At 43.0% G+C, this 26,329-nt stretch overlaps 1 protein-coding gene across 4 annotated transcripts in view; it reads left to right on the top strand.

The window, feature by feature from the left end:
- Nucleotides 1-24,210, top strand: part of LOC119442945 (dnaJ homolog subfamily B member 6) — a 117,613-nt gene extending 93,403 nt beyond the window's left edge. For 3 of the 4 annotated variants that reach the window (XM_049662468.1, XM_037708030.2, XM_037708031.2), the window contains exons 2-8: nt 2,801-2,929; nt 4,485-4,594; nt 6,423-6,725; nt 11,639-11,725; nt 13,978-14,071; nt 19,966-20,082; nt 22,460-24,210. In XM_049662468.1, the coding sequence (XP_049518425.1) occupies nt 2,865-2,929; nt 4,485-4,594; nt 6,423-6,725; nt 11,639-11,725; nt 13,978-14,071; nt 19,966-20,082; nt 22,460-22,565 (882 nt within the window). In that variant the 5' untranslated portion in view covers nt 2,801-2,864 and the 3' untranslated portion in view covers nt 22,566-24,210. The remainder of the gene's footprint in view (nt 1-2,800; nt 2,930-4,484; nt 4,595-6,422; nt 6,726-11,638; nt 11,726-13,977; nt 14,072-19,965; nt 20,083-22,459) is intronic. The other variant, XM_037708032.2, reaches the window with a different exon arrangement.
- The last annotated feature ends 2,119 nt before the right edge of the window (nt 24,211-26,329 follow it).

Raw genomic sequence — 26,329 nt, 5'->3', positions numbered from 1 at the left:
GTCATTTGAATGCTGCTGTTGAATACAGTGAGCTTTGTTGAAACCCAATAAATCAAAAGCCCCGCCTGCAGTATAAAATTTTATGTGGTTGTGGAGTAAGTCAATAACAGGTATTTCATATTTAAATGCTGCTGCAGTTGATGGGCTTTAATGAGTTTGATAACAGCATTCAATGAGCAGATATACACTTGTTTACAACTGCCTACATTTGTGAAGCGTACTTATAAAGTTTATATTATTGCCATGAAGAAATGGTGATTAAGTAATGAGGGGACTCCGGTGGCAGTTTTATCAGCGGGGCACTCGCGTTAACCGGCTGCATTATTTGTTCAACAGCTATCCGCCGGTCAGGAACTACTAGAGCCTCCACTTGCACATCAATTTGTGGTTCTCCATTAAGCGGTGGTCAAGCCACTCCATTATCGTTGTGGTATGTTTGAATGCATTGAAATCACCCGCACCATAATTTCGGGCATTGTAACTATACACCGCATCAGCTCTGCATGAATCTCACTGGCATTGGGTTTGGCCTGCAGAAAGTGGATCGCTGCTTGTGCTTCAGTCATCTTTCTTGATGCGCACTGCCGTTGATATCCTAGGGGTGTTCTGGGTTATTATATTGAACAAAATTATATTCCGCTGAAACTGAAGAAAAGGGCATTCATTTAGATGCTTATTGTGTACAACTCTTCCAAATTTATAGTACAGATAAATACAAACTTTAAAAATGCCGCTCATGTGCTTCTGCTTAGAACTTATCAATTCAGGTTTGGCTTTCTCGGTGATGACTTGTAATGTAAGCTTTAAGCCCAAACCGCATGAGAGCGATTTTGTGCGTGTTGGCAATGAGCAACAAAACGGGCTGTCACGCGAACAGATTGCTCGGTTCTATAAATCTAGAATTTGTCGCCCGTCTCCCGGAGGTGCTATGAGCGACTAGCTAATAGCGCGAAGCCGGAATGGGATGTACATCAGTCAAGCACGGAACGAGCAAATGGCTAAATTTTGATATGTGCAAGGATAAAAACCTAGTGCAAGATCTTTAGAAATATTTATGCTGCTCTTTACAGTAAAACACATCAACTTAAATTAGTGAAGCATGCGTCATGGCAGTTTCGGCGCGTATTTGCTGCCCTCATACTGGCAACACTGGAGAGACTTCGCTCAAAGTTGTCGCTCGTGTGGAGTCCGACGTGCAGGCGACGAGCAAACGCCACAGCCATCGCGTCGCTTGTCGCGTGGTGCAAGATCGCTTGCATGCTGTTTATACTTTATACTTGGTGGCTTTGCCTGGCGTCATTAAGCACGTAATTGGGAAAGATTACTTGTGTGAACATATGCTTGCCACTTTACATTCATTGCAATTCTTCGCACATGCAACCAGTAATACTGTGTAGTTCATTGTATTGAAGCGCACAGACAGACAGAAAGAAGGCCAGGACAAAAAAAGCACTTGTCCTGTCTCTGTTCTTGCTTTGTTTGCACTTAATACCTTGAGTATTTAGACTATATCAGCTTTCTATCCTTATGCTGTACTGGTCCAATTGCACAGAAGCTGGAGCAGAGTGTATTAATTGGTGGTACATTTTGTTCCTATTTCTGGCATGATCATGTGTAGTGTGACCACTGAAACACTGGGTACACATTTTTTACACATCTAGTCAGAGGTGCAGGAAGTGAAATTGCATGTTACGACACTAGAGCACATACCTAGTTGCTGGCATGAATCTGACATGCTGACATGCCCTCCTTAGTGGCTCATAGTTCTGCTGCTAAGCACAAGGTGGCCTGTTTGATTAGTGACTGCAGAGGGTACATTTTAATAGTACTGGAATGGTGAAAATGCTCTTGCATTTGGATTCAAGTGTGTTAAAACTCCAGGTGGCTTGAAGCCATCTGGGAGCCCACGGTTCTTGCGTTGCTGTGGGATATTAATTTCAAACAATATCATAACTTGAATGCTGTGCCTAAAGGGCTACTGTTACTTGATACATGCGGTCAGTTTGTGGAGCAATTGACTTTTCATTTAAGTGCAGTAGAGTCCTTAACCTTGAGAATTTCAATGTAAGCTTTTTTTCTTTTTTTTTTCCATATTCTATAAAACTAGGGTGCTGATCCATAGCGGTGAAAGAAGGTCCACCTGAGGTCTCATGTGCAGTTAGGTGATACTGTATGTTGGTATTGGTGGGCGGTGTATGTTTTCTGTTGGGCGACCATTAAAAAATTTTTCGTTCCGAAGTGCCACGATACACATAAAAATGGCTTGCAAAAAGGGAGAATGGTATGCTTGAGACTATTTTTAGCAAATGTCCAGGGACGCACCTGAAACTTACACAGTTGACTGTTTCAGAAGCCATGTCCATTCGTGAAGCAGGAAGATCAAAGCATGCAGCAATTGAGCCAGATACAAATCATGAGTGGAATGCCATTTCAGGCTTTGTTCAAATTGGTCTTCTATTCTCATAGTTTATCTTTGTCCAGCTTCTGTTTAAAATGAAGTTGCTCCTTGCTTGGGGGAGTCATCCCATGTAGTGGCCAAATCGTGTTGAAATAAGTTATAAACATTTAGTAGTAAATCTACATTATTGAAGATATAATAGCAGTGAGTGCCCAGATATATGCTTTTGCTGGTTTCTCTTGAAGATCAGAAAAATGCCTCTACTGTGGTCATTCAACATTGCTTTCCATGGTGTGTTTCAGTTTACAACAAATCATACCTTATCACGTTTGTATTCTTGCATTGCCAAGTGAAAAGTGTCCTGGAGATGTCTTATGGAAATTTTTTGTGTGATGCATGCAGGTTGAGGCAGCAGGTGGTGTAGTTCCTCCACTTCTGTTCAACCTCAAAAGCAGACGGTTGAGACATGGTGGACTACTACGCAGTCCTCCTTGTCTCCAGGAGTGCCACCACTGATGACATCAAGAAGGCGTAAGCATGAATTAGTTTTTTCAGCAGCTTGTAGGTGCACATCAAGACCATGTATTACCATATGAAGGAGATTTTAGGGTGTGGTTGCAACGAGGGTAAATGTGAGAATGTGTATCACAATGCATGTTAAAAATGGTAAATATCTAGACTTTTGTGCAATAGATATGATCACAAAAGGAATATACACATCAATGCGACAGGCATTTGACTTCCAACTGTTTATTCGAAATCGAGGGATCAAACATATGGTGATCATTCGCATGAGCACACCATGCTGACCTTTCAATTGTTATCGAAGACATGTTGCCCCATGTGCATGGCCGTCAAGTTGCATTTCTATCGTAGTGATACCGCCATATTATTAAGTTTCTACTCTCTAGTTCTGTGCATTTAATGAAAGCTTCCAATAACTTTCGTGCTACCCCACATTTTGCTGTTTCCTAAATTTTGTATCTTCTCCAAAATGAGGTTCACACCCAGATGTACAGACATCAGCTGAAATGCACAGTATCCTTTTTCTGAACATGGAGTGAATTTTCCCTGGCACGGTCATTGACGAAGTGCCACAACTGTCCAGTAAGCCCTTGCTGCCCCATCTTATGCATTGCTCCTGGGGAACATTTTACATACATAAAACAAATTTTGAATAAACAATTGGTAGTTAGTGCCTATCCACTCTATGTGTTTATTCCTTCCGTGGTCGTCTGTTTCACAAAAATATTGAGTGTTTCACAGTTTTGCACTAACTAGCCCAGCAGCATGTTATCTTTGAACCGAAAGGGGTCAAAATTTATCCAAAGCTCTCCACTGTATTTTTCGTGGCCCCTGTGTTTTTTTGGGGACATTAAACTCGCTGAATCACTCGTGACTTTTTTTATTTGTTTGCTATATTTCTTCTTTTTTCTGAGGTTTTACATGCCAAAACCAGTTCTGATTATGAGGCACGCCGTAGTGGAGGGCTCCGGACTAATTTTGACCACCTGGGGTTCTTTAACCTGCACTACAACGCAAGCACACGGGCGTTTTTGCATTTAGCCTTCATCGAAATGCGGCTGCCGCGGCCGGGTTTCGAGCCCACAATCTCGTGCTCAGCAGCGCAATGCCTTAGCTGACTGAGCCACCGCGGCGGTTTGCTATATTTGTTGTGGCTCTTTAATAGCTGTGCAATGTACAGCTTGTCTTCATTACATCAAAATTCTTATTGCTTTATTTACTAGTTGTAAATTAAATTGTTGGCATAGTTTAATACAGTGACTGAAAAGCAAATTTGGTGAAGCACTGGCAATGGATACTATAGTCAAGATGCTTATTTATCGTACATAACTCCTGCTGTATAAACGGATGTTACTCTTAACAAGTTGTGTTGTTTTCTGTTGATTTTGGATGAAAGTTACTGCTTACACTATCGACATGTGTATGCTGTAACTGTTTTTCATCCTGTGCTTTATCAAGTGTGTGTTAAAAATTCTGGTGCTGTTGAGCGTCTTTGAAACACCTTGTGCATTGAGCTCATTTCATTCTGCCTTTCATGGCTAATGCAATTTCCTGCTTGCAGATATAGAAAATTGGCCTTGAAGTGGCATCCTGACAAAAATCCTGAAAAGAAGGAAGAAGCTGAGCGGCGATTCAAGGAAATCTCTGAAGCTTATGAAGTTCTTTCAGATGGTCAGTTTCCATTGATTAAGCACTCTTACAATTTCACATGACATGTTGCTCTGTATCTGCCATTTTATATTAGATTTGACTGGTTAGAAAGACATGAGGACAGGTGTTTGTCTCCATTTTATTGTGTGCACTATTGCATGTATGATAGCTTGTGTTGCTGCAGTTGTTTGGCTTGCATAATATGTCAGTTGTCCTAAGAATGTTACTCCATTCTCGTGTTGTCATAGTAAGTTAAAGGGACACTAAAGAGGGAAGTAATTTGAGCTTTATCAGTGAATTACTCTTCTACAATGCCATAAAGAAAAGTCCACTCTTACCCTTGAAAACAGGCTTGAAAAGGCAGAAAATATACTAAAAGATGGGTGGTTTTGCTGCCTTAGAGTACCTGCATCAGCTCGTCTTGAATTTTGACAGCGTCTACTTACATCTAAATAAATTCTACAGATGGACTACTTTGAATTCTAAAAGAGCTAAGGGCTGAACTTGGAGCGTTTACTGAGCCATGATGGTCTAAACACACACAAGTGTGCACAACTATATACATGAACCTTTTTTTGAAGTTTGCGACATCACACCGATGACTTTTGGTGTGTAAAAAACCAAATGTAAATTTGGCCTTCATTTTCTCCTGTATAATCAACCTACAATATGAAATTAAGCTAGTTTTGAAAGATTACTTTATCAGTGTTAACTGATTTAATGTTAATTTAATGTTTACTTAATGTTAAACTGATTTAATGTTAGCAAAGGTCGAACAATAAAGTATGTGCTCGTAGGCTGTTTGGCACCAACTTTGTAAAGAATGCGCAAGAAAGACTGAAGCAACTACACATCCTAAGCTAGGTAAGGTACTTAAATCTGGAATGCTGCTTGGTGCCGCAAATAGGCACACCTGCAGCATTTCAAAATGTATGCAATGACATTTAATTCTGCATTGGAGCAGATGCCAATTCTGTTCAGATTCCAAGTGGCAGCAAGCGTAATGATTGCGATGACCATGTTGCAGACCAAAAAAATGCATTGTTGCCAGCCTCTCAGAGGTGGCGCCTTATAAATTTTTCCTATTGATGATCATGTAATGAGTGTGAAAACTAAGCTAAAAAGGAAATCTTGCATATCAGATATGTATACTACTTTGTGTGCAGATGCACTAAAGCTTTCACTGTGCTTCTAGTGCCACCCATTTATTTCAAACGATTATCTGTCCTAGAGGTTTGGAGATAAGTAAGCAGGAAAACCAAACCAAGAGGGAACTGCACCTGCAGTTGTGATACTTTTGGTAACTGTACTATCCCTCCTACGAGAACGAAGGATAGATATGAGCAGCACTTACCTAAATTTTCAGAAGCCACAATAAAATGATACAGTGAATGTCACTGGAGGCAGCCTCTACAACTTTCACCTAATAACGGGCACCAGCTTGGAGTACTCATGTGGCTCTAAAACAGGATTTCTTAATCTGAAGCCAACAGTAGAGGTATGGTCACTGCTAGAAGTTTAGAAAAAGACTAATTCCATGTGCTGATGCCAGTGATTGATAGGGGATTGTTTTGTGCAGTTTCATGTTTAGAGATGCAGAGATCCATGGTTTACACAGCGGATTAAAGTGTGTTCATGCTTGCGTTATGCTTTTAACAGCGTCCGAGTGTGTTTGTAATGCTCTAACACCCCAAGTTTTAAGCCCTGCTGTCATGAAATTGCACACTTCTTTATATTGTTGCTGTGTTGATGCATTAACTGGGCATTGAATTTGGTTATGAGCATAAGGTCCTTTGAAAGTTTTCTGAGAATAGGACTTCAGTTACACTGATCCCTTTTTCCTCTCCAGACAAAAAACGCAAAGTGTACGACCGGTATGGCAAGGAGGGCCTGAACGGCAGTGCTGGCGGCATGCGACCAGGTGCCCGCCACAACCACCATCACTTCAATGGATGCATGGGTGGTGTCGGTGGATTCTTCGACGATGGGTTTGCTGCACCATTCTTCAGCTTCACGTTCCGGGACCCGGAGGACGTATTCCGAGAGTTCTTTGGCACAGACTCATTCCACATGTTTTTTGACAACCCATACACAGCCGCCAACACCGGTCGTCCGCAGCAGCATCACCACAACCAAGCCAGGCATGGACATTGTAAGTATGACTTTTGCTCCTGCTGAGAGTTGCGTGTACGCATTTCGGTTTGGAGGCTCTTGTACAGTACCAGACACATTTGTCTGGAATGCACTGTTGAATGTCCAATAGACTTGTTCGTGGATCAACTACACATTGCATGTGTCTCCCCAATGAAAAAAAAAAATGGACTGCTTGTTGCTCATGTCCAACGCCTGAAAGTACAGTGACTTGCTTTGTTTCCACTCAGATTTTGCAACAGGACCATATTTCTTGGTTTACATAGTCCAATAAAACAGTTCACATCATTGTTGGCCTAGTTCGTCCAGATTTAGGTACGAAGAAGCAGTGAAAAGAGTTCAGTTTTCTGCAGTTTGCTTCTGGGTTGGTGAGCACGTAAACTGTGCTTTTATTTTTTTTTTTCCCAGATGAACAAGCTATGAACAAAGCATGCAAAGGTGTCAAGTGGTTTATTGAATGATGCTAACCAAAAAAGTGCTATCTCATTGCAAAATTTGAGTGAGAACAAAGCAGCAGTAAGTGCTAAATCTTCCAAAAGTTGTTCGAATAAAAATTCAGGTTGTTGCAGGTATGTGTTATCTCATCATAAGTTGCTGAATGTAAACCATGCGTCCCGAGTTGCTGGAATTGACTGTGCTGCAAGGTTTTGTTGATTGAAATTTATTTACACACCTTGGCAGAAGATCAAAGTTCCAAAATTTGCTTGCCTGGGTTGCAAGACTAGCAGTTGAGGATATTTGGATAGATAGCTCCATGAGAGCAGCAATAGTTGGGCCACCAGTGTAGTTTTGTTGTCCACTACCTGCATGCGAAGCAGAATGCAGCATCTGATTGTCAGTAAAGCATCTGATTGTCAGTAATCACTATCTTGACACAGCGCTGTGCTGCAGTTAGGCTGATGACCATATTTTGTATGTATTCTTTCATGAAGCTTACTTCAGCTTTTAGATTTTCGCGGAACATGTTTGGTTAAAGAGATGCGTCTTAATTTTTCATATGGCAATGCTCTTGCTAATATTTTACCACTTGGGATCACTTATTCAGCATGCAAGAGGCATGGCCACACCTGGCAGTGGTCAGTTTCGTACATGTGATAGAATAGTGCTTTTGCTGTTGCATGCAGCTCTTGCAAGGTCAGGAATTTTATGATGGAATGATGAGTGACATGCCCCCCCCCCCCCCCCCCCACCTTATTTTTCTGTCCACATTCATGGTTATCTCAACTCTGTGAAGTGAAGGCAGTGAGGGGTCGTATTTAAATGTTCCAACAGAGTAATGAGACCTCTGTTGCGACAACTTTAAGAATGCCATGACCAGTGCTGCAGTGCTCTTGTTTCGCTATTGGCAGATTGCTTATTTAGGAGCTATTTAGCCATTGTGAAATGCAAGCCAGTGTGTATTGCCACTTTAATGAATATGTTTGACCAAGTTAGTTATTAAGTAAAGGGACCTTATAAGAGATTTTGACTTTGATTAGTAGGTAACACTTCATGAATATCAATTAGGTCAATCTTTGCAATATGAGGAATTGCAAGCTATCAAAGAAATACAGACCAAAGAGAAGTGACACCACAACATTGCACAGTTTCGATTTCTGGCCACGGCAGCTGTGTTCTGAAGGGAGCAGAATGTGAGAACTTTCATGTGCTTAGATTTAGGGTGGTTAAGAACTCCAGAAAAACAAAGTTAATTCGAAGACACCTAGGTGTCCCTCAGTGTTTTTATAGGATGTGAAACTCCACAATTTTATTTTCTCAAGGTGTTTGTTTGTCACTAAAGATGGCATTGTGTTCAAAAGATGGAAAAGGCTAAAAGCTTATCAAGTCCTTGGAACTGTCTCAGTGAAAAAAAAAAGGTTATTCCAAATATGGCAACATAGTGAAATCCGTTGTACCTCCCTATCATCGCTGCAAATTGGATGTGAAACCTAAAGAGGGAGTTGGTGGCCTTTATTTTCTTTGCTAATAATCTAACATTTCCTGCCAAACTGAAATATAGCTTTAGAAGAATACCGTATTTATTTGAATATAAGGCAACATTTTTTCCCAGAACTCTTAGCCTCGAAGTCACCCCCACCTTATACGCGAATTTTGCTTAAGGTGTGGCTTTACGGCAGTGCGCACCGTAGTGCCGTGAAGCCACACTATAAGGAGAAATTCGCGCTGCCGTGAAGCTACACCTAAAGGCAAAATTCGCATATGATATAACCCGCACTCCGCATGTTGATTTCCCCCCCCCCCCTCCCTCCTATTTCATGGTCGCCATTTTGCATTTTGGCTGTGTTAGTAATTCAGTATTTCAGGCGAGCCCCTCCGAGTCTCGGTAATCTGTCGGCTACTCTGTATTGCCTTATATTGTTGTGCATACGCGAGTTTTTTTTTTTTTTTCTTGGGTTCCCCCAGTTTGCACCCTCGTCTTATAATCATGACTGCCTTATAATCGAATAAATATGGTACTCTATTAGTCGAAAATGATTTGGCGGTCTTCATCGATCTTTGAAGAGCCTTCCCCTGTTTAAAGTTTGGACAAGTGGCAAGAGCCAAAGGCAGCTTTTCTTTTCTTTTTTTTAATGTACTGTCGGCATGAAAGCACTTGTGAAACATTAGCAGCTTACTATTCATACCGCGACTGTATTAGTGCTTCAGAATATGCTAGCTAAGTATTTGTCTAGTGACATCAGGAGCTTTTCCTGCTTACTGCTGGACTGCATCATGTGAAGAACAACTTTATATGAAGGAACAGATGAAATTGTTGAACCAGTTGCATATTAGCAACTTTCTCTAACATGTTCTTTCTATGATGCAATCATTATTTAGTTATCTACACAATGAATTTCATGAGTACTTTGTCCTGAAAGTGATAAAAGCTGACTGACATCATTGATTGGTCATTATAATTTGACACCTGTTGGAGCACATGGATGTGTATGTGGATCTGTCACTGAGTTCTATTCCTTTTAGTTTACAAATTCAGTGTTTAACTACTACACATACAAATTTCCATTGCAAAGGCTAGAATACAGGAAGCCATCATGGTTTGCTGTCATTGTCACTAGACAGTCCTAGCGGATGTATTTCTCTAGAATTTTGTAATATTTGTCTTTCGCAGTATGCAAGATGAAGGAAAATGTGTAGGGCTACTTGTGGCAAGTGCCTTTGTTAATTTGAATGGACATTTTGCAAAAACTCTGCAAGTTGGCTGTTTTGCAAATCACTTTACCACGACATTGGGAAACTAGGCTGCTTTTCTATCCTCGTGCTCTAAATGGGGCAGAGCTGCGCAGTGGTGGTAATATGTTTACTTTTATTTTTCTGCGCTGTAATCTGGACGTGAGGTATTATGTAGCATTGTACTTGAGTTACTGCTATGAATTTTTCTCTGTACAGTCCTAGTAGACGAGTTCGAAGCTATACTTCATTTCATACATAGCGTGCAATGCTGTAAAGCCTACCAACACTTCATGCAGTAGCTGCTTTAGCACCAAGAAATATGTTTTTTGACCAGAAATTACACGAAATTGTTGTCTTTAGGCTCAGTAATAAATGAAAGTTCTATAACTTAAATGTGAAAAACCTGTGTTATACGCCAGTTAATATGGCTTTAGATCATTTGTCGTTTTGTTGTATTTCTTTTCGAGCTTTGCATTTGCAGTCTATCACGGCGTATCATACTCAGGCTGACACTGGGCATATGCAAACATTCGTGACCACAAAAACTTGACTATGAAATACATGGAGTTATACATTTTTTATTACCGACCTTCTTGCGTTGTTTCCACAGCGTTGCACGCCAAGTATGAAACTGAGTGTACGTCAATATTCTGGATTGATAACTTTCGAGGACGTCATTCTTGGTAACACTAAGCCAGCCACATCATCTGTTGCTTCAGAGAGGCATCATGCTCAAGCTAAAGTATCCCCAGAAGTGAACGATGCAGAATGCAGCCCCTGCTGTGCTTGCCCTAAAACCAGGACCTGTACCTGCGTAACTCCCCATGAATGTTCTTACCGTCTCATTTTTGTGCTCATCACTATTACGGGCTGTAAGTGGCCTAATGTCAACCAATCGCAAGACTATCTTCTGCAAGAGCACTTTTCCAAATACAAGCCTGCATTGTTAAAGTACCTTTTCTTCTTTAACACATTATCCCGGCTGCTCTTCAATAGGGGGCGAAATGCAAGAATGCCCATGTCCCGTGCATTGGGGAAACGTTAAAGATCCCCTGGTGGTGTCCCTTACTATGACGTGCCTCTTAATCGAATTGTGTTTTTGCATGTAAAACCTGAGAATTCAAGTTCATCTTTAACACATTACCTTTAAGACTGTGATTGTCAAGAGCTTGTGCTCTTAAACTGTGGCCGCTAGCTTATATGGGTTGGGTGTAGGGCACAGTGCAGTTCCTACTCTTTTCTGATATTAGGGAGTTTCGATTTTTCGCACCCAAAGTTATGGTACTCAAACCACCAGGCACACAAATGAGTGAAAAAATGTGTACGAAGGAACGCAAAAGGAGGACAAAAGAATGCAAGCAGGGCTTTGGGTATGCAAAGATGTATGAGTGTGCTATTTCTAAAACTCTTTTCTTAGTGCGATAATGGCAACTGAGCAAATATATATATATATATATACATACATATATATGTGTGTGTGTGTGTGTTTTTGTTTTTCTTTTGCTGGATCAGAGCTTTGCAGGGCACCTGATTTGCAGCATTTTGCAAAGTGTCCATTGTGTAGGATTTGTACCAGCATCCCACCATTCTTCTACATGGACATTTCCACTGAGTGGGGAAAGAAAAACGAAGCTTTGGGCACAATAGGGGAGCAGAGTGATAGTAGTGTATGAAGGGGCAGTTTTTTTTTTTTTTTTTTCATTTCTCCTCGGCCACTGGTTCTTCGTCTCTTCTGGATTTCAGCGCCTCTTCTGAGTCGCCACCGGGCAAATGTTGAGGGTGGAGGTCGCAGGGCTGCGGCCCGTAACCGTTTCTTGCACGGACATTCAGGTGTGAAAAAGCGGTCAAGAGGCTGCTCCCTTTTTCTGTTGTCTTCGTCACACCTGCTGCCCCTTACGTTTATTTATTTTGCTCTCCCCGCTTTATTGCACTGCAAAGCAACATGTGCTCCCTTACCTCGCTGCTTCTGTTGTCAGCACTGCCCCTGTATGGTTTAGTACACCATGGCTGTCTGTATTCCTGGGTTTGGTTGGCTGTTTGCGAATTACCTCCTGCTGCCTAGTCGGCTATACCCCTTCATTTGCACCCCTGGCAGTCCCTTTTCTGTTTGTTTTGTTTTTGTTTGTTTGTTTGGCTATTTATTCCTGCATATCTGGAGAAACCGGGGTTGGCTGTCTAAAACTATAATGTAAACTATGCAGTTTCCACTGAAGCAAACTGTGGTGTTGGAAACTGTGGATTCTGGTGCCTACACAACTAAGTGATTATCATGTAAAGTAGTCATATGTTCCGTAAATGTGGTTTCCAATGGCTGACATCTGTCACGTCTAAAAAGAATGAATGCCTTCTTGCGTTCAAACGAAACTGTTAAGTTTCCACTTGTAACACTACACCAAAAGCAGATACTATCACAATTACTTGAATTGCATTAATTCGAATATCTAAAGGGGATAAATGGGATAAACAGGATTTGGTAGTTTACACATTACATAGAATAATTGTAGTATTTACGTGAGTTTTGCAAAAGTCCTATTAAGAAATTGGGTAATATTTCAGAGTAGTGTATAACATACCAGTTTTGTCTGCATTGGAAATGTAATATGTGCTTTTCACAGAATTTAAATATCTGATTAGAGAGTCGTAAACTTCTCTCGGATTTTTTCTTTTTTTTCTTTTTGGCAATTTTTGTACAACATTAGTCTGAATCAATCATTTGCTGCCAACAGTTGGTATATTTTGACTTTCTCTTTTAAATGCCAGAGTCCTCATCAGAATTGGTTCAGTGGATGCCAAGCGCTACAATATATATTCTCGTGTATTCAGATTATCTAAGAAGTTCCAAAGGTAATGCTTTCTCTTAAATAGGAAGCAGGCCACTAGTAGATGTTGGCGACTGGTGCTACTCACTACTGCTGGCCCATGTTGCCTACCAATGAGCGGCCGCAGGCTTCTTCCTGGCTTTGTCACTCCGCAGCCTGTGTACTACACAAATCTGGCTACCAAGTCTTAAGTCTCACATGCCTTTGCTGTTAAGAAAAGAATGAATCACCCTGTGCTTAAGGTGAACTGCATTGCTGTAGCTGGATTTATTCCTTTTCTGCCTGTGGCAGTGCTGTTCATGCCCCACTGTATTCTACAGGTAGTATTGAAGAGAAATATTTCTTGCATTTCTTTAATATGTCATTGGCAACTGCAGATGTTCATTACTCTTGCATTGAACTTGCCGATTAATTTTAGAGTTTATCACGTTAGTGGCACCTCCATTATTTTACGTGCTATATGGACTTTGATCTTCAATTCATAGTGACTGGCTCCTTATCTGGGTGCAAGCTTGCTTGGTGAATTGTCTACGCTAATGTGCGTCTGGTGTGTTCCTGTTGTGTGCTTCCCTATGCTGTCTGTCCTCAGTCTATGGTGCCAATAACATTAGTTTGCTTGTCTAACTTTTTTTTTATTCTAGAATCATTTTCTGGTGTTACGGCTGTTCTCTTGGCATGTTTTATTTACCAGCACTGGCAGAGCTTTGTCCACAGATATATTTATGCTATTAAGTTAGCCTGGCTGCTTTAGCGCCTTTTATTGTTGGTAATTTATAAATGGCAAGCTTCACACGCCTAGATTTTCTGTGCTGACCAATGCTTTGAGCCCTTTATCAGTTGTCTTCTTTTTCTAGCAGATCACTTTGTTATGCACAGTTATTTCAAGAACAGCTGCAGCATCGCCTCATTATTGAGCAGATCAAATTAGTGCTCACCTAAGTCAAACTGACCTTCAGAAGCCTTTCCTTTCTTTTGTACAAACACTTTAATGCCATATCAATTTGTGTTGAAGGGCCTTCTTAATATATGCGAGTGCTTTCTTTTTCTTGCTAATAACATTGCCAGTGTTGGCTCCTTTCACACATATACGACATTGGACATCCTGTGGTACACATAGTGCACCATTTTAGCCTTTAATTTACCGCCAGTAGTGAACATGTTTTTAGAGCATGCTGCCTTTGTGGCATTGTAGGTGATTATTGTTACTGATGGGCCATTGGCAGTCTGTGGGAATAATTTTGCCCTCAATATTTGCCATTTCAGCTGCAGCGGTTAACAGGAGAGACGACTTCTTCCCCTTGTCTGGCTTTCCGATACCAAACCTTGGCTTTCCAGACATCTTTGGTGGATTTGATGGGTGAGTTTCTCCATTTATTTATTGGCCATACACTGTATGTTTTGTTTCACATAATACAGAAAAATGCAGCTCAGCATTGGGCTGGATCATTTCTACGTTACACCTTTTGCATCATGCCGACAACCCTGTGCACATATTGGGTTCCCACCACCACTGTGGAGGATAGATGCACCAGCAATTGCAGAATGCGTGTTAAAGTTCATGGGATAAATGACCTCTGTTACAGGTCTCATTGAGCTTGCTGTGGTGCACATTATTATTGCGATAGCAATTATATGGAGACTTCAAGTGGATTTCTGCCGCCGTCGCCGTGAGGTTCTGTATAAAGTCTAAGGGCGATTAAAATAGTCGCCATGCGCGAGTGAAAGCGCGCGGGGGACACGCGCTATCACGGATAGCAAACGCACGGTGGAAAGCAAACGTGACTTGCGTTGTGTGAAAGGCTGTCGGGGTATGGGAGGGAGGGAGGCGGGGCGACGCTGTGCTGCGGCACCAAATGCATATCTTGCAACCGAACGCAAGGGGAACTGGCCACTTCATCTCCCACACGAAAGGAGGAAAGCGGGAAGGCAGCGCGGGAGTGGGTGGGGGGGGCAGGGGCAGCTTCTACTCTGCCAGCAAATGCGCTTGTAATTTGCCCGGCTGCGGCGGTCGCCCACAGTGTCTCTTAAAAGCGATCTCCACACGGCTCTGACCTTTGTATGCACTGTGCATTCGCCGCTCAGTTTCCGTTGAAGTGATAGACCGCACGAACCTTTCCTCGCTGTGGCGGCTGCGCTTGCTGCCACCGTTTTAAAAGTGGTTGTCTGCGGTCATTGAGTGTGATCTATTCATGCTTGCTTGTGCGCACTGACACCACGCTCCTTAATTCAGTTAGTAAGCGAATGTGTCCAAGTTTATGCAGCCGATAAAATTAGTATCCATACTCTGGAATAGCTCTCTACTAATTTGCTATCGCAATTGATGCTGCGCCTTTTGGGCGAAACTGCAACATTTTTTCTCTTAAGTCTCTCTTGGATTCATGGTAAATAAGTATCCTTTTCTTGAATGCATTGTGTGTTCGGCGTATAACATGGTCCTGTAAACGCAAGCTCAGTTCCTCGTAACAGGATATGTGAAATATCTTGGCTTGCACGACAAAGGCATTGTTGATTACTACAAAGTGAAAGCTGCAATGATAAGAAGCTTTGACTGCAGCAAGCAACAGCTTTTTTTTTTTTTTTTTTTTTAGTTTTATGTCATTCCGCATTCCATCAGAGCATAAGGTACATGAAGAAGAGGAAAACAAACCAAAAATATTGCCGAAGCATTGCTTTGGTGGCCTCAAAAGGGGCATTTTAAAAAATGCGAGAAGCAGTAGCGCACCCAGGATCTCTGCCAGGGGGGGTGACAGTTTGCCAATACCATCTAACAGCACTAATTTCAATTTCCTCACGGGAAATTGTCAAAAAATGCGCTTTTTGCGTACTCGCAGATGATCACACCTCTTACATCTTAGTTGCAGTACTCAAAGGCGCAAGGAAATAACAGGGGTTATACAAAAGGGTGGGTTAACTCGGCCTCAGGGGGGGGGGGGGGGTTACAACCCCCGAAACTCCCCCCCCTCCCGTCGGTGCGCCACTGGCGAAAAGGTTCTGCGGCAGCCTCTCAGCTTGAGAAATCCAGAAGAAATGCTGAGGCGAGATCGCCACAAGCATCTCTCCGCATACTTCTCACTGGCTTGCGTGAGAAAACCCCATGTTCGTCAACTTTGCTTGCTTTATGCAAAGCTTACCGACATCCTTATCCAAGGCATCCATGTGCTCCACGTAGTGCAGCGGAAGGTCCCTCGTGAAAATGAAGGCCCGGAGGGACTGAATCATCTGCAGTGCTTCCTGGGAGGACAAGGTTGAGGCAGCCTGCCCTATCGCGTCATCGCTGCAGTCACTATCCGATGGAAGCATGTTCGCAATGATCGCCTCATCGGTTAGAAACACTTCGTTTCGAAATCCATAGCAGTGCGCTTTCTTTTCACCGGCAACGTCGTCACTGCTGATGATCAGTGAGAAAATCGGCCATCTTCTGTTTCGGCGGCGAGTTGGACGAGGCCTTGTGGCCAGGAACTACTTCGATGCAACCAACAAAGACAAGCACGAGCAAATTAATCCGTTAGCAGAACTGCGCAGAATAAGGGGCCAGCAAGCAATGGGAGCAGCGCCCAGCGTAGTTGGCGCGGTCCATTCGTGTTTCAGAGGGGTGGAAGGTCAATGGGAGAGAAGTGTGCGAGGCTGGCGATGTGGAGAAAGCTGGAGAAACAGCACTCAGTGGCATGCAGCTTATCGACTTTTTCTTTTTTGTTTTCTTTTCAAGGATTTTGCATTCCATTACCTTTTGGCACGGATGCCTAGTAGCCAGACTGTCATCATTATAACTGATAATGCAGCATGGGGGCATTGTAGTAAGCAGGTGATTTCACCACGGAAAACATACAAGAGTTGACAGTGCAGCAGCGCACAGGGTAGTTATAACCGATATTTTGTTAAAACCGGTATCGTTATGAGGGTCGGTATTGTTATCGGTACTTGCAGCAAAAAACTTTGTTATAACAAGAATTTCGGTACATCGAGGTTTCGTTAATTCACTAGAACTAAGATGGGGAAATAAAAATAGTTTGTTACATCACGAATTTCGTTAAATCAAGGTTCATTATATTGAGGTTTGACTGTACAGTCGGAATGCCTTCATAACAAAGTGTTTGGGACCTCCAAAATATTTCGTTGTACGGGACAGTTCGTTGTAAAAATCGTCCACTGTGCCACTCACACTAAAGCATACTAAGCTCGTTCAACAAAAGGCATTGTTTATCTAACATGAATTCAAGAGTGACTTGGTGAATTAAGTCATTATTCTTCTTGACACAATTTGTCTGACAGTGCGCCTTCAGATTAAAACTATACTTATTTTTGAACCAAACTTGATAAAAGTGCACATGCTTGTTAAGTTTCTTCTCCTGATTCTAAAAATGCAGTTATTTTTCTGTAGGTTCATTATTTTATTACATAATTAAGAAAATGTTTTTTTTTTCTTGCTACAATAGACAAATAACCGCCACACAAAAATATACAAATGACATGGATCAATAGCAGAAAGCACAAGACTCTCAACAAAGGAAGCACTTTTATGATTGGGTCAATATTTCTTACTTTATAGTGCACTGAAAATGCCATTGTTTTGAGCATAACCATGCATTGATTACACAAGACAAATTTTAAAAACTTAAAACAAAATAAACTTGAAATGTGCTTCCTATGTTGTGTGCTCCAAACATCCAACTTCATGCTGCAAAAAGAATTATTATTCTATCTGTGATGGCTACTGATGTATCACAGTAAATGTTTTGGTGAGTGTGCAAAATTAGTATTTTGCAAAAATGAAGAAAACCAAATCTCCCACCCTATAGTATTAAAATTAATATATTATGGTTTAAATACCGACATACAAGATAAGAAACTTGGTAGATCAAGAGAATAATAGATGCAGAATTTGAAGATACAATTTTGCAAAGCTAGATTTTTTGGTAATTTTCAGGCCTAAAGACCAGGGGCTCTGGAACCGGGGGGCAGTGACCGCCTCCACAGGTTCTAAACCAGTGTGGGCATGCCCCCGTACTCAAAGCTGTTACGCTTTAAATCAGACTGCAGCCTTCATTTCTCTACACTGTGCTTCGTCGATCAGTGGTCATTGATATATAGTGTGAGCGCTAACCGTGCAGTTCATCATAGTCTTCATCTGGATATACCCATCCTCATAATCATCATCATCGTTTGTCGGGACGGTGCTCGCTGGCTGGCACGCGCGGCTGCGTTGAAATACAAGGGCTCTGCCTTTGTACCGGGCGTCGTTTTACTATATATATATATATATATAGAGAGAGAGAGAGAGAAGTGAACTACACGATGTGACATGAGCCCCCAGACTTTGCCCCCATACATCCGATATACTTCCGGAGCCCCTGCTAAAGACCCATGTCGCACCTTAATGCACCGAAATTTACAGCATGCTCCGCTGCGAAATGCAGGAGCTAAGCAAAGTAAAGCTGCAGATAGTCGAATGCCTCTATCGCCTCCCTTGCTGTGAAAATCCTCGATTGTTACCTTCGTTGACATTCACATCATTTCCACCCTGGCTGGCTTTGAAGATGTTGTTGGTCATCAGTTACGATTACATCATCACGTCCTCAACTGGGACATTTCATCAGCACATTGCAACCGCTGATGTGCTGAGACAAGCAGCATACGAGTTGAGTCATTTCTGTGTGCGAATGTGCGTCTCTAGAGTGGTCTGGGAGCAACTCCAGCAAAGCAGGGCTACACTCAAGCAGCGACCCACACTAATACAAGTGCGACCTCAAATCTAGAGCAAGGGGTGCCCAGCCTTTGATGCAAAGCAGCTCTTCAGTAGGCGCAATATTGTCATGCTTAATTAATCATTTGTATGCACTTTCCTTCGAGGCAAAATTCGTTTGAAATAATTCAGGCAGAAGTCATGTACGGTGACTATCCAAACTGTTTTTTTTTATTCGCTGCTTTTTACTGGCTGCTTCGGAAAGAGGCTAGATACCACATTCCGCGACAAAAACTGGGTTAGTTAACTTGGACAAGCATTGTTCGCATTAAAAGCGCTGCATGCTGCAATATCTTGTGTAGTGTGTGGTCATCTAGCGTAGCCGAAGTGTAGCCTCACTAACGTTGGAATATTTGGCCTTAAGCTTGGTTCATTTATCACAACCCTGTTGTCTGGCATCTCATCATCCTTGGCTAGTGAAACATGACTGCTGTCATCTGTATGGCTTTAGGCGAGTGACACAGTTCATTATGACAGTGCTGTGGTTCATGAGTGGGAAACATTGGTAACTAGCCATGCGTGCGCTGCACACATTCCTTTAAATATACTGTGGGACTGATGAAGAAAAGCTGCTGCACTTGTATGTTACAATTGTGTGAAACACAGACGTATGGTTGACTACCAAGGAAGTGCCCAAGGTCACAGTTGAAGCCGCTGCATTGAACGCCGTATTGAATTTTGCATACTCGCGTATATCTTGCAGCTGGAACTGTACATGTAGCACACTGTTTGCATAGTGGCCCACAGCTGTAGCTTGGCATGTCAAACCACACAAAACCGCACAAAACATAAAGTATGCGATGGGGCAGGTAACTGGCTACCAGAGCTTGCCTGTGTCTATCCCTCTCAATGGAGGTCAAAAATCAGCGTTGCCTGACTGCACCACAAGGTTATCAGCTTTATGCAAGTCCCCTATGCTAGTGTCACACCAATACTTTTGATCACTATCGAGCCCAAATTTTGTTATTGTGGTATGCTCCTTTGCACAAGCATCGCCAGATTGAGCTTGATCTCGCTTCAAAATTTCATCCCAGTTGGGCTCGATCGTGATCTGAAGTGTCCTTGTGACATCGGTGTTATAATTCTCGTTTGCCAAAGTGATCAGAACCTCACAGCTGTTATCATAGAGCTGCTTGTTACAGCAGGGCTGTTGTGACTCCCCAATAGAAGCTTAATGTTGACAACCAAGCATTTTGATTCCCTAGGCTCATGGGTGGGGCGTGGCATACTTGTTTTTGTTTCTGAACTTTCTTTTTGTCAGCACGCATGACCCACCTAGTAGATGTCATTAGAAGCTTTTGTTTGTTTGAATGTGGCTTACCACACTTCAACGTTGGAAGGATGAAATTGAATTATGGTAATGGCAGTTTGTAGACAATGAATCGCATTGTTCCCGCAGTGTTTGTAGTTTCGTATTTAATCCAACAGGGCTTGAGCGTTAGTATTTTTTGTACCTATTCTGTTACTGCAGTATGTCATGCCATGTTGTAACTCGTCATGTTGCTTTGTAGGTTCACATCAGTAACAACATCCACATTCAGCACAGACGTGGGAGCGGTGCGGCCAGGTGTACGCAAGACGACGACATCTACACGGTTCGTCAATGGCAAAAAGATAGAGACCAGAAAGTAAGTTGTTGCATAAACCTTCTTGGCATTCAGTACAGTAGAACCTGGCTGATACGTTCCCGCTTAATACGATTTCCCTGCTCCTACGTTCAGCAATCGCGAAAAATAAACATAACCCCATAGAGGAATGTGTTAATACGTTCCGGTTAATATGTTCCCGGAAAATACGATTATTCGGCAGCAACGTTCAGCATTGCGGCAAACTGCGGTCGTATGATACGTTCTGCAGCGAAAAATTATCATTCATGTGTGCAAAAAGGCCGCTCTCATGTGCTTGTGAAGCGCTAAGTGGCAGACAGCCGCCGCGCGGCTTCTCTGCAGTGCTCAATACCCCCCCCCCATCGCAACTTCTCTGCATTGCTCGTTCGCCCGCTCGTTCGCCTGAAGTGACTAAGCGCGGCAGCAGCGGCGAGCGAATTGACCTTTGCGCTACCTCGCCTCTCGCTTCAACGCGAACTACAAAGCGGCGAAAACAGGCGGACGCCGCGTGCGGTGCTACACTCGTCGAGATCGTAGCGGAGGTGGTGGCAGACGAGGCGCCTGAAGACGGCGACGAGAACGAAGGCCTGCGCCCGCCGGCTACCTTCGCCGAAGCCCTTGCCTGCCTGGAAGCCTTACAAAGCTTCTTTCATACGAGATGACAATGAAAATGCGGACAAGGGTCTGCAATGTGAGCAAAAGGAGTTGTTCCTGACGGACGCACCAGCAGAAAATACTGTCGAATCTCAATAATTCGAACTCGAAGGGGCCTGAAAATTTGTTAGAATTAAAAGGACTTATTTTTGACCTATTTGTGCACCATGGCGCTACGTACGAATGGTACGAGTCGTGAAATGTCGCGGCGCGCAAGCACATAGCGAGCGAGGGCCACGAAACTGCCCACGCCGGCCAAAGCTCGCATCCCGATAGCGCCTCTTCCTCTTCACAACCACAATCTCTCTCTCTCTCTCTCTCATCCTGATAACGGCAGTGAACGAAACTTCAGGGAGCAGGCGGTGCCGGCACGGCGTCGACCGTGCGCGCGGAGACCGTCGAAGGTGAGGGAGGAGGGCGGCAGGGAAGCGCATTTGGCCACGGCAACCCCGTCGCTTCGGTGGCTCCTCTCGCCCTCCTTCTCAACTCCCTCGTAGCTCCCTCACCTTCGACTGCCTCCGTGCGCGCCCGCCGGCCCGGCGCCAGCTTAACCCGTTCCCCGAAGTTTCGTTTTCTGCCGTTGAAGCGAGCGTTGGCCGGCGTGGGCAGTTTTGTTGGCCGGACTGGGCCTCCGCGTTGCGTCCCTCTGCGCCACAGCTGCAGCATTGGCTGAGACATCGGCACGTACACGCGTGTTCCGACGCGACGCTGAAACGGCGCCTTTACCATTTGAGAGAGGAAATTTTCGCCGCGGTATTTTTTTTTTTTCTTTTTTATTTCTCCGCGCGGCGTTGAGGGTTCTCTCCTAAGCTTTTGCTTTATGGCGGTGTCGGAGCATTGCCAGTCGGAGGTGCCACCACGTGATTTGGCGTGCTGCTGAGAGCATTCTCGGTGCGCGGTAATGTTCGAATTACTGAGCGTTCTCGCCCATCGGAATACACATAACTTTGACGGGACCACAGCATCAGTTCGAATTAACGAGATTCGACTGTAACTATGTTTTGCAAGAAATAAATGTTTTCTGCCCTTGCACCTCAATATGGGCTTGTCAGCTTCAATTTTTACTGGATTCAGATTGTAAGTTTTCCCAGATCGTACGTTTATTTATCGCATATTTTTTGAAAACGTATGAACGAGGTTCTACTGTATATTGTCTAGCATTATGGTAACTACTCTATGGCAGAGGGTGACATGTCATTGGCTGATCATCGTTACTTTGTAGGAACATTTTATATTTAGCATTTCTTTTCCATCATGCTGGCTTTGAAAACAGCTATATAGTATTACACATATTGTATAGTTGCTTGTTTAACATGTTAAGCTTTCGTATTGCCATGACAGCATTGCAAATAAATGTTTCGAGCGTACACTCCCAAGCAGACTCCTTGACAATTGTGAAAGGTTTACATTGGTGCTTTTTATATTGTTTACTTTTTCGCCTTAGCTGTGTCCACAACCTGTATAGTATGCAAAAGGCATTTATTGCTTAAGGAAGAGACTCTGCATTTTGCGGATGATCACATTATTTGCACTTGATATGTGTGCTGCCTCTTTCATTGCTGTTCTTGAAGTTCATTAAGAACAATGCATTTTTTTTTTTATGCTCACCAATGAATGATAAAGCAGTTACGTTTTCCTGCCAACTGCATCCTGCTTGCTTGATGACCCCGCACCGCACTCTTGTTCAACCGCCGTAGTTTGCCCTGTTACAGAGTACTGAGGAATTCTTTCTGTTCCATTACAGGGTCCTGGAGAATGACGTGGAGACAGTCACTGTGCATGAGGATGGTGTCCTAACGAAAAAGACTGTCAATGGCCAGGTTCAAGCCCTGGGATATAAGCACAAGTGAAGAAAACTTTAGTTTGTCGAGCTCTCTTGCTGTCCCTGTGTGGTGCGTCTGTTTAGGAGAATCTACATTGGGTCCCTGCCTCAGTGCTGCGCATTTCCAGTTTCGAATGACTGGAGAGAGACCGCTTTGGTCGGGGGCAGCAGCAACCGGCGGTTGAAGACAACTCGAAGCTTGAAAGATGTGTGTCGGACTATGTGTGTTTGTGTGTGTGTGCATGCTGTCAGGTTTTCTTCCTCTGTCCTTTTCATTTGCCCCCCCCCCCCCCCCCTGCCCTTTTTTTCTCTCACATATTTGGTTTTTCTTTCTGCTTTTACAAGTACAGAAGCAGTGAAAATTCTCTAAAATTATTATACACCTTGTGGCTCATTTCATGTAGTTAATTTTGGGGACCAACATTGCCTTCTTCTTTGTGTGGCCTTGGTTATCCACTCTGGTAGCAAGTGAAAGAGCTGATTTTAGGAGTGTGTTCAGGGAAGGGAAGGTGCCAACAAAAAGCACGTCCTGTACGTTGCAGAAGTAGCAGAAGGAATGCTCTTAGTATTGGGAAGGTACATGCTTGACTAAAAAATTTTCACTGGTGACACACATTCAGCTGTCTTAGAAGACATGCCTTGCTTCCTTTAGGGTGCACAAAGCTGTTAAGCAAATAGGATTTGTGGTTCATGCCCCCATGAATGTTGCTGAATCAAGTACTGCTGCAGTCCTTATGAGCTTGTAAATGTTTAGGCAGGGCACCTGCAGTGATCTCAAGGACGTGATTATCGTGGCACAAATGGCTCTTTACATGATAGTGAAAAACAGTTGTGCTTGCTACATTGCAGTTGTGCCTGTTATGTCTGCATTAGGCTTCTGCATGCATATCTGGTTTCTAGTCCCTAATATCTCCCCAAACTCTTGTAGTACTGAATTTCGTGCATGTTCTTAGACATTGAAGTGGTCAACACATGTTAGATTAATAATTTTTTTTTTGTCCTCAGTTGGCATGTAACAATAAAATTGCAGCACCTACCACAGTATCTGCCACTCGGGCCTTTTGTACATCTGTAAATCGCTAAACTGTACATCTGGAAAGACTCACTGCTATGCTCTGTAGTTGTAGAATTGGGGCCACTTGCGCTGAAATTATTTCATCCATGCGTGAATAAGTGGTCTTGCTATTTGTTGCACTTTAGGTACTGAATGGGTGGGCCGGGTACATTTAAATCACTTGCTACTTTTAAAAAAATCTATTTTATCTTACTTTGTTACTGCTGTCTTGACTGGTGTGACATGTGTTGTGTGTGCTGTACAGTCTCCTGTATTTTTTTTTTTATGTGATGCTGTTGTAAGGATCACCGATATGTGTGAAAACATTCCACACTGCTTTTGTGCAAGTCCTCGTGCGAGCTATGCCGGAGCTATCTCTGCTCTGTTTTCCTGAAGTCGGTGAAGCATTTCTCCTGCAAGCCCTTTGAAACAAAAAAGAGATGGGGTAGCATATTTGTTCAGGAGTTGACATTGTCTGTAAATACATGTAACCTGTGTGAAACTAGCTACTTTTAAATTATAACGCAGTTCCATTGTTGCACACACCACTGAACGTGTTTATTTCTTTGTCAGGTTGCAGGTGTGTTCAGTCTGTAAATAAAACTAATATGCCATCCAAGGTTCCCTCTTCGTCTTTTCAGTTTTGCAGTGGTCTCTGAGGTTATGGTGGAGGATAATTGATGCCTATTTTGTCAGTGCTGTCAAGAATAGCCTATCAGTTCGCCTAATAGTTGACTAATAGTTATCCATAATTCTGAACTGCTCTTCTCGGACATGAAATAATATAAATAGCTTCATTTAGCCACCACTGAAGATTTGTGCGCAGTTTGCTGTATTAAGGAGAAGGTTGCCAGCTGTAAAGCAGATTTTTTTATGTAGCCCAAGTTCTTCACAAATAGCCAAAAATGTAATTGCTATGAAGCATCAAATTAGCAACTCTTAATGAAAACTGATATCATTGCTGCTAAAACTGCATCGCTTTTTTCATCCTAAACGAAATTGATATGTTCTGCTCGGAAGTATATAGTACCATGAATTTGTAAATAGATTGCCTTTCTGTAAAAGGCAGCATACTTCATTCAAATTTGATTCAACATTTGGCCAAATGTGTTTCCCTTGCATTTGAATGGGGACGTTTTGTTTGGTTCCGTGATCAATCTTCCACTCGAGCACGGGCCACCTTTCATTTATGCTTGTAGCATTTAGGTGAAGCAATACCTCTTGCAAAAGGGTTTGATAACTTTGGTCCATCTTGTCACTGAGGTCCACATGCAAACCCTAAGATGCCTTCAATTTTTTATTGTCCACAGAGAACACCAGTACCTACCGAGTCTGTCAAGCTTCATGTCTTTCTCCTACCTCTCGCTGGAATTTTACTCCTATCTGCTAACTCACTAGCGCCAGTAAAGTACGATTACCAGGCGGTGTCGTTGGAAGGCAGAGTTTCCTACTAAAATTCTTTATGTAACTATGGTTGAATGGTGGCGTGGAGCAGAGGTAGAACACCGGGCCTCCAATCCGAAAGTCGTAGGTTCGAATCCTCCTCCAGTCCACTACATTTTCGGGCTTGGAGTGATGCCTGACACAGACAAAAAAAAAAACGAAAAAAAAATTGCCAAGAGGTAGTGGGGCTCTACTAGTTCAGGTGCAACCAAATTAGGAAGGCTCACCAAGCTTCAACAAAGGCACTCCCTCACCAGAACACGAATTGGCGTCCCTGGTGCAGTATTTGGCCACTACCTCCTCATGACTCCTACAATTAACCCATGTCCCTCAGTCTCCAGCGGCTGCAGAGCACCTTACCAAGGCGGCGGTCACACCTGCGACGTGGCAGACGGTGCCAAGAATCTCTGGGTCTGGGCAGGCTGTCACTGGAAACAACCTGGCAACACGCGAACACTGTTGACTGAGGCTAGCTTAGCAGGGCTGTTGGAGGAATTATCATGTATCGCCTGGGACCTTATTGGCCTTAGTGAGGCTCGAAGACCTGGTGAGGCTTACAGTGTTCACTAACGGCCACGTCCTCTGCTACAGAGGTCTTCCAGATAAGAGAGAATCCGGGGTAGGATTTCTAGTCCATAACAACATAGCGGGCAACATTGATGAATTCTACAGCATTAATGAAAGTGTAGCAGTCGTAAAAAAGCTGAATAAGAGGTATAGAATAAAGGTAGTGCAAGCCTACGCCCCAACCTCCAGTCACGATGATGAAGTAATTTAATAGAGCAGTTTTATGAACATGTTGAATTAGCGATGAGAAAGGTGCAAACTCGGTATACTGTAGTCATGGGCGACTTCAATGCACAAGTGGGAAAAAAGCAGGCTTGTGAGCAAGAAATTGGCACCGTTTGTAGGAACACTAGAGGAGAGATGTTGGTAGAATTCTTCAGGAAGCGCAGCAACAGGAAGTGGACCTGGAAAAGCCCTAATGGAGAAATAAGGAATGAAATTGATTTTATACTGTCTGCCGATCCCAGCATAATGCAGGATGTAGAAGTGTTAGGAAGTGCAGTGACCATAGGTTAGTGAGGGCTAGGATTTCTCTCAATTTGAAGAGAGAAAGAGTGAAATTAGTCGAGAGGAAACAGGCCAACCTAGATGCAGTAAGGGTAAAAGCAGACAAATTTAGACTGTTGCTCGCAACCAAATATGCCGCTTTAGAACAAGAAAATGAAGACAACATAGAGGTAATGAATGAAACCGTGACTAGGCTGATCTCAGAAGCAGCAATTGAAGTG

Source organism: Dermacentor silvarum, chromosome 2 (genome assembly GCF_013339745.2).
Source record: "Dermacentor silvarum isolate Dsil-2018 chromosome 2, BIME_Dsil_1.4, whole genome shotgun sequence".
Classification (NCBI taxonomy): domain Eukaryota; kingdom Metazoa; phylum Arthropoda; class Arachnida; order Ixodida; family Ixodidae; genus Dermacentor; species Dermacentor silvarum.
Note: the sequence above shows the minus strand (reverse complement) of the source record. Positions and strands in the feature narration are given on the sequence as shown.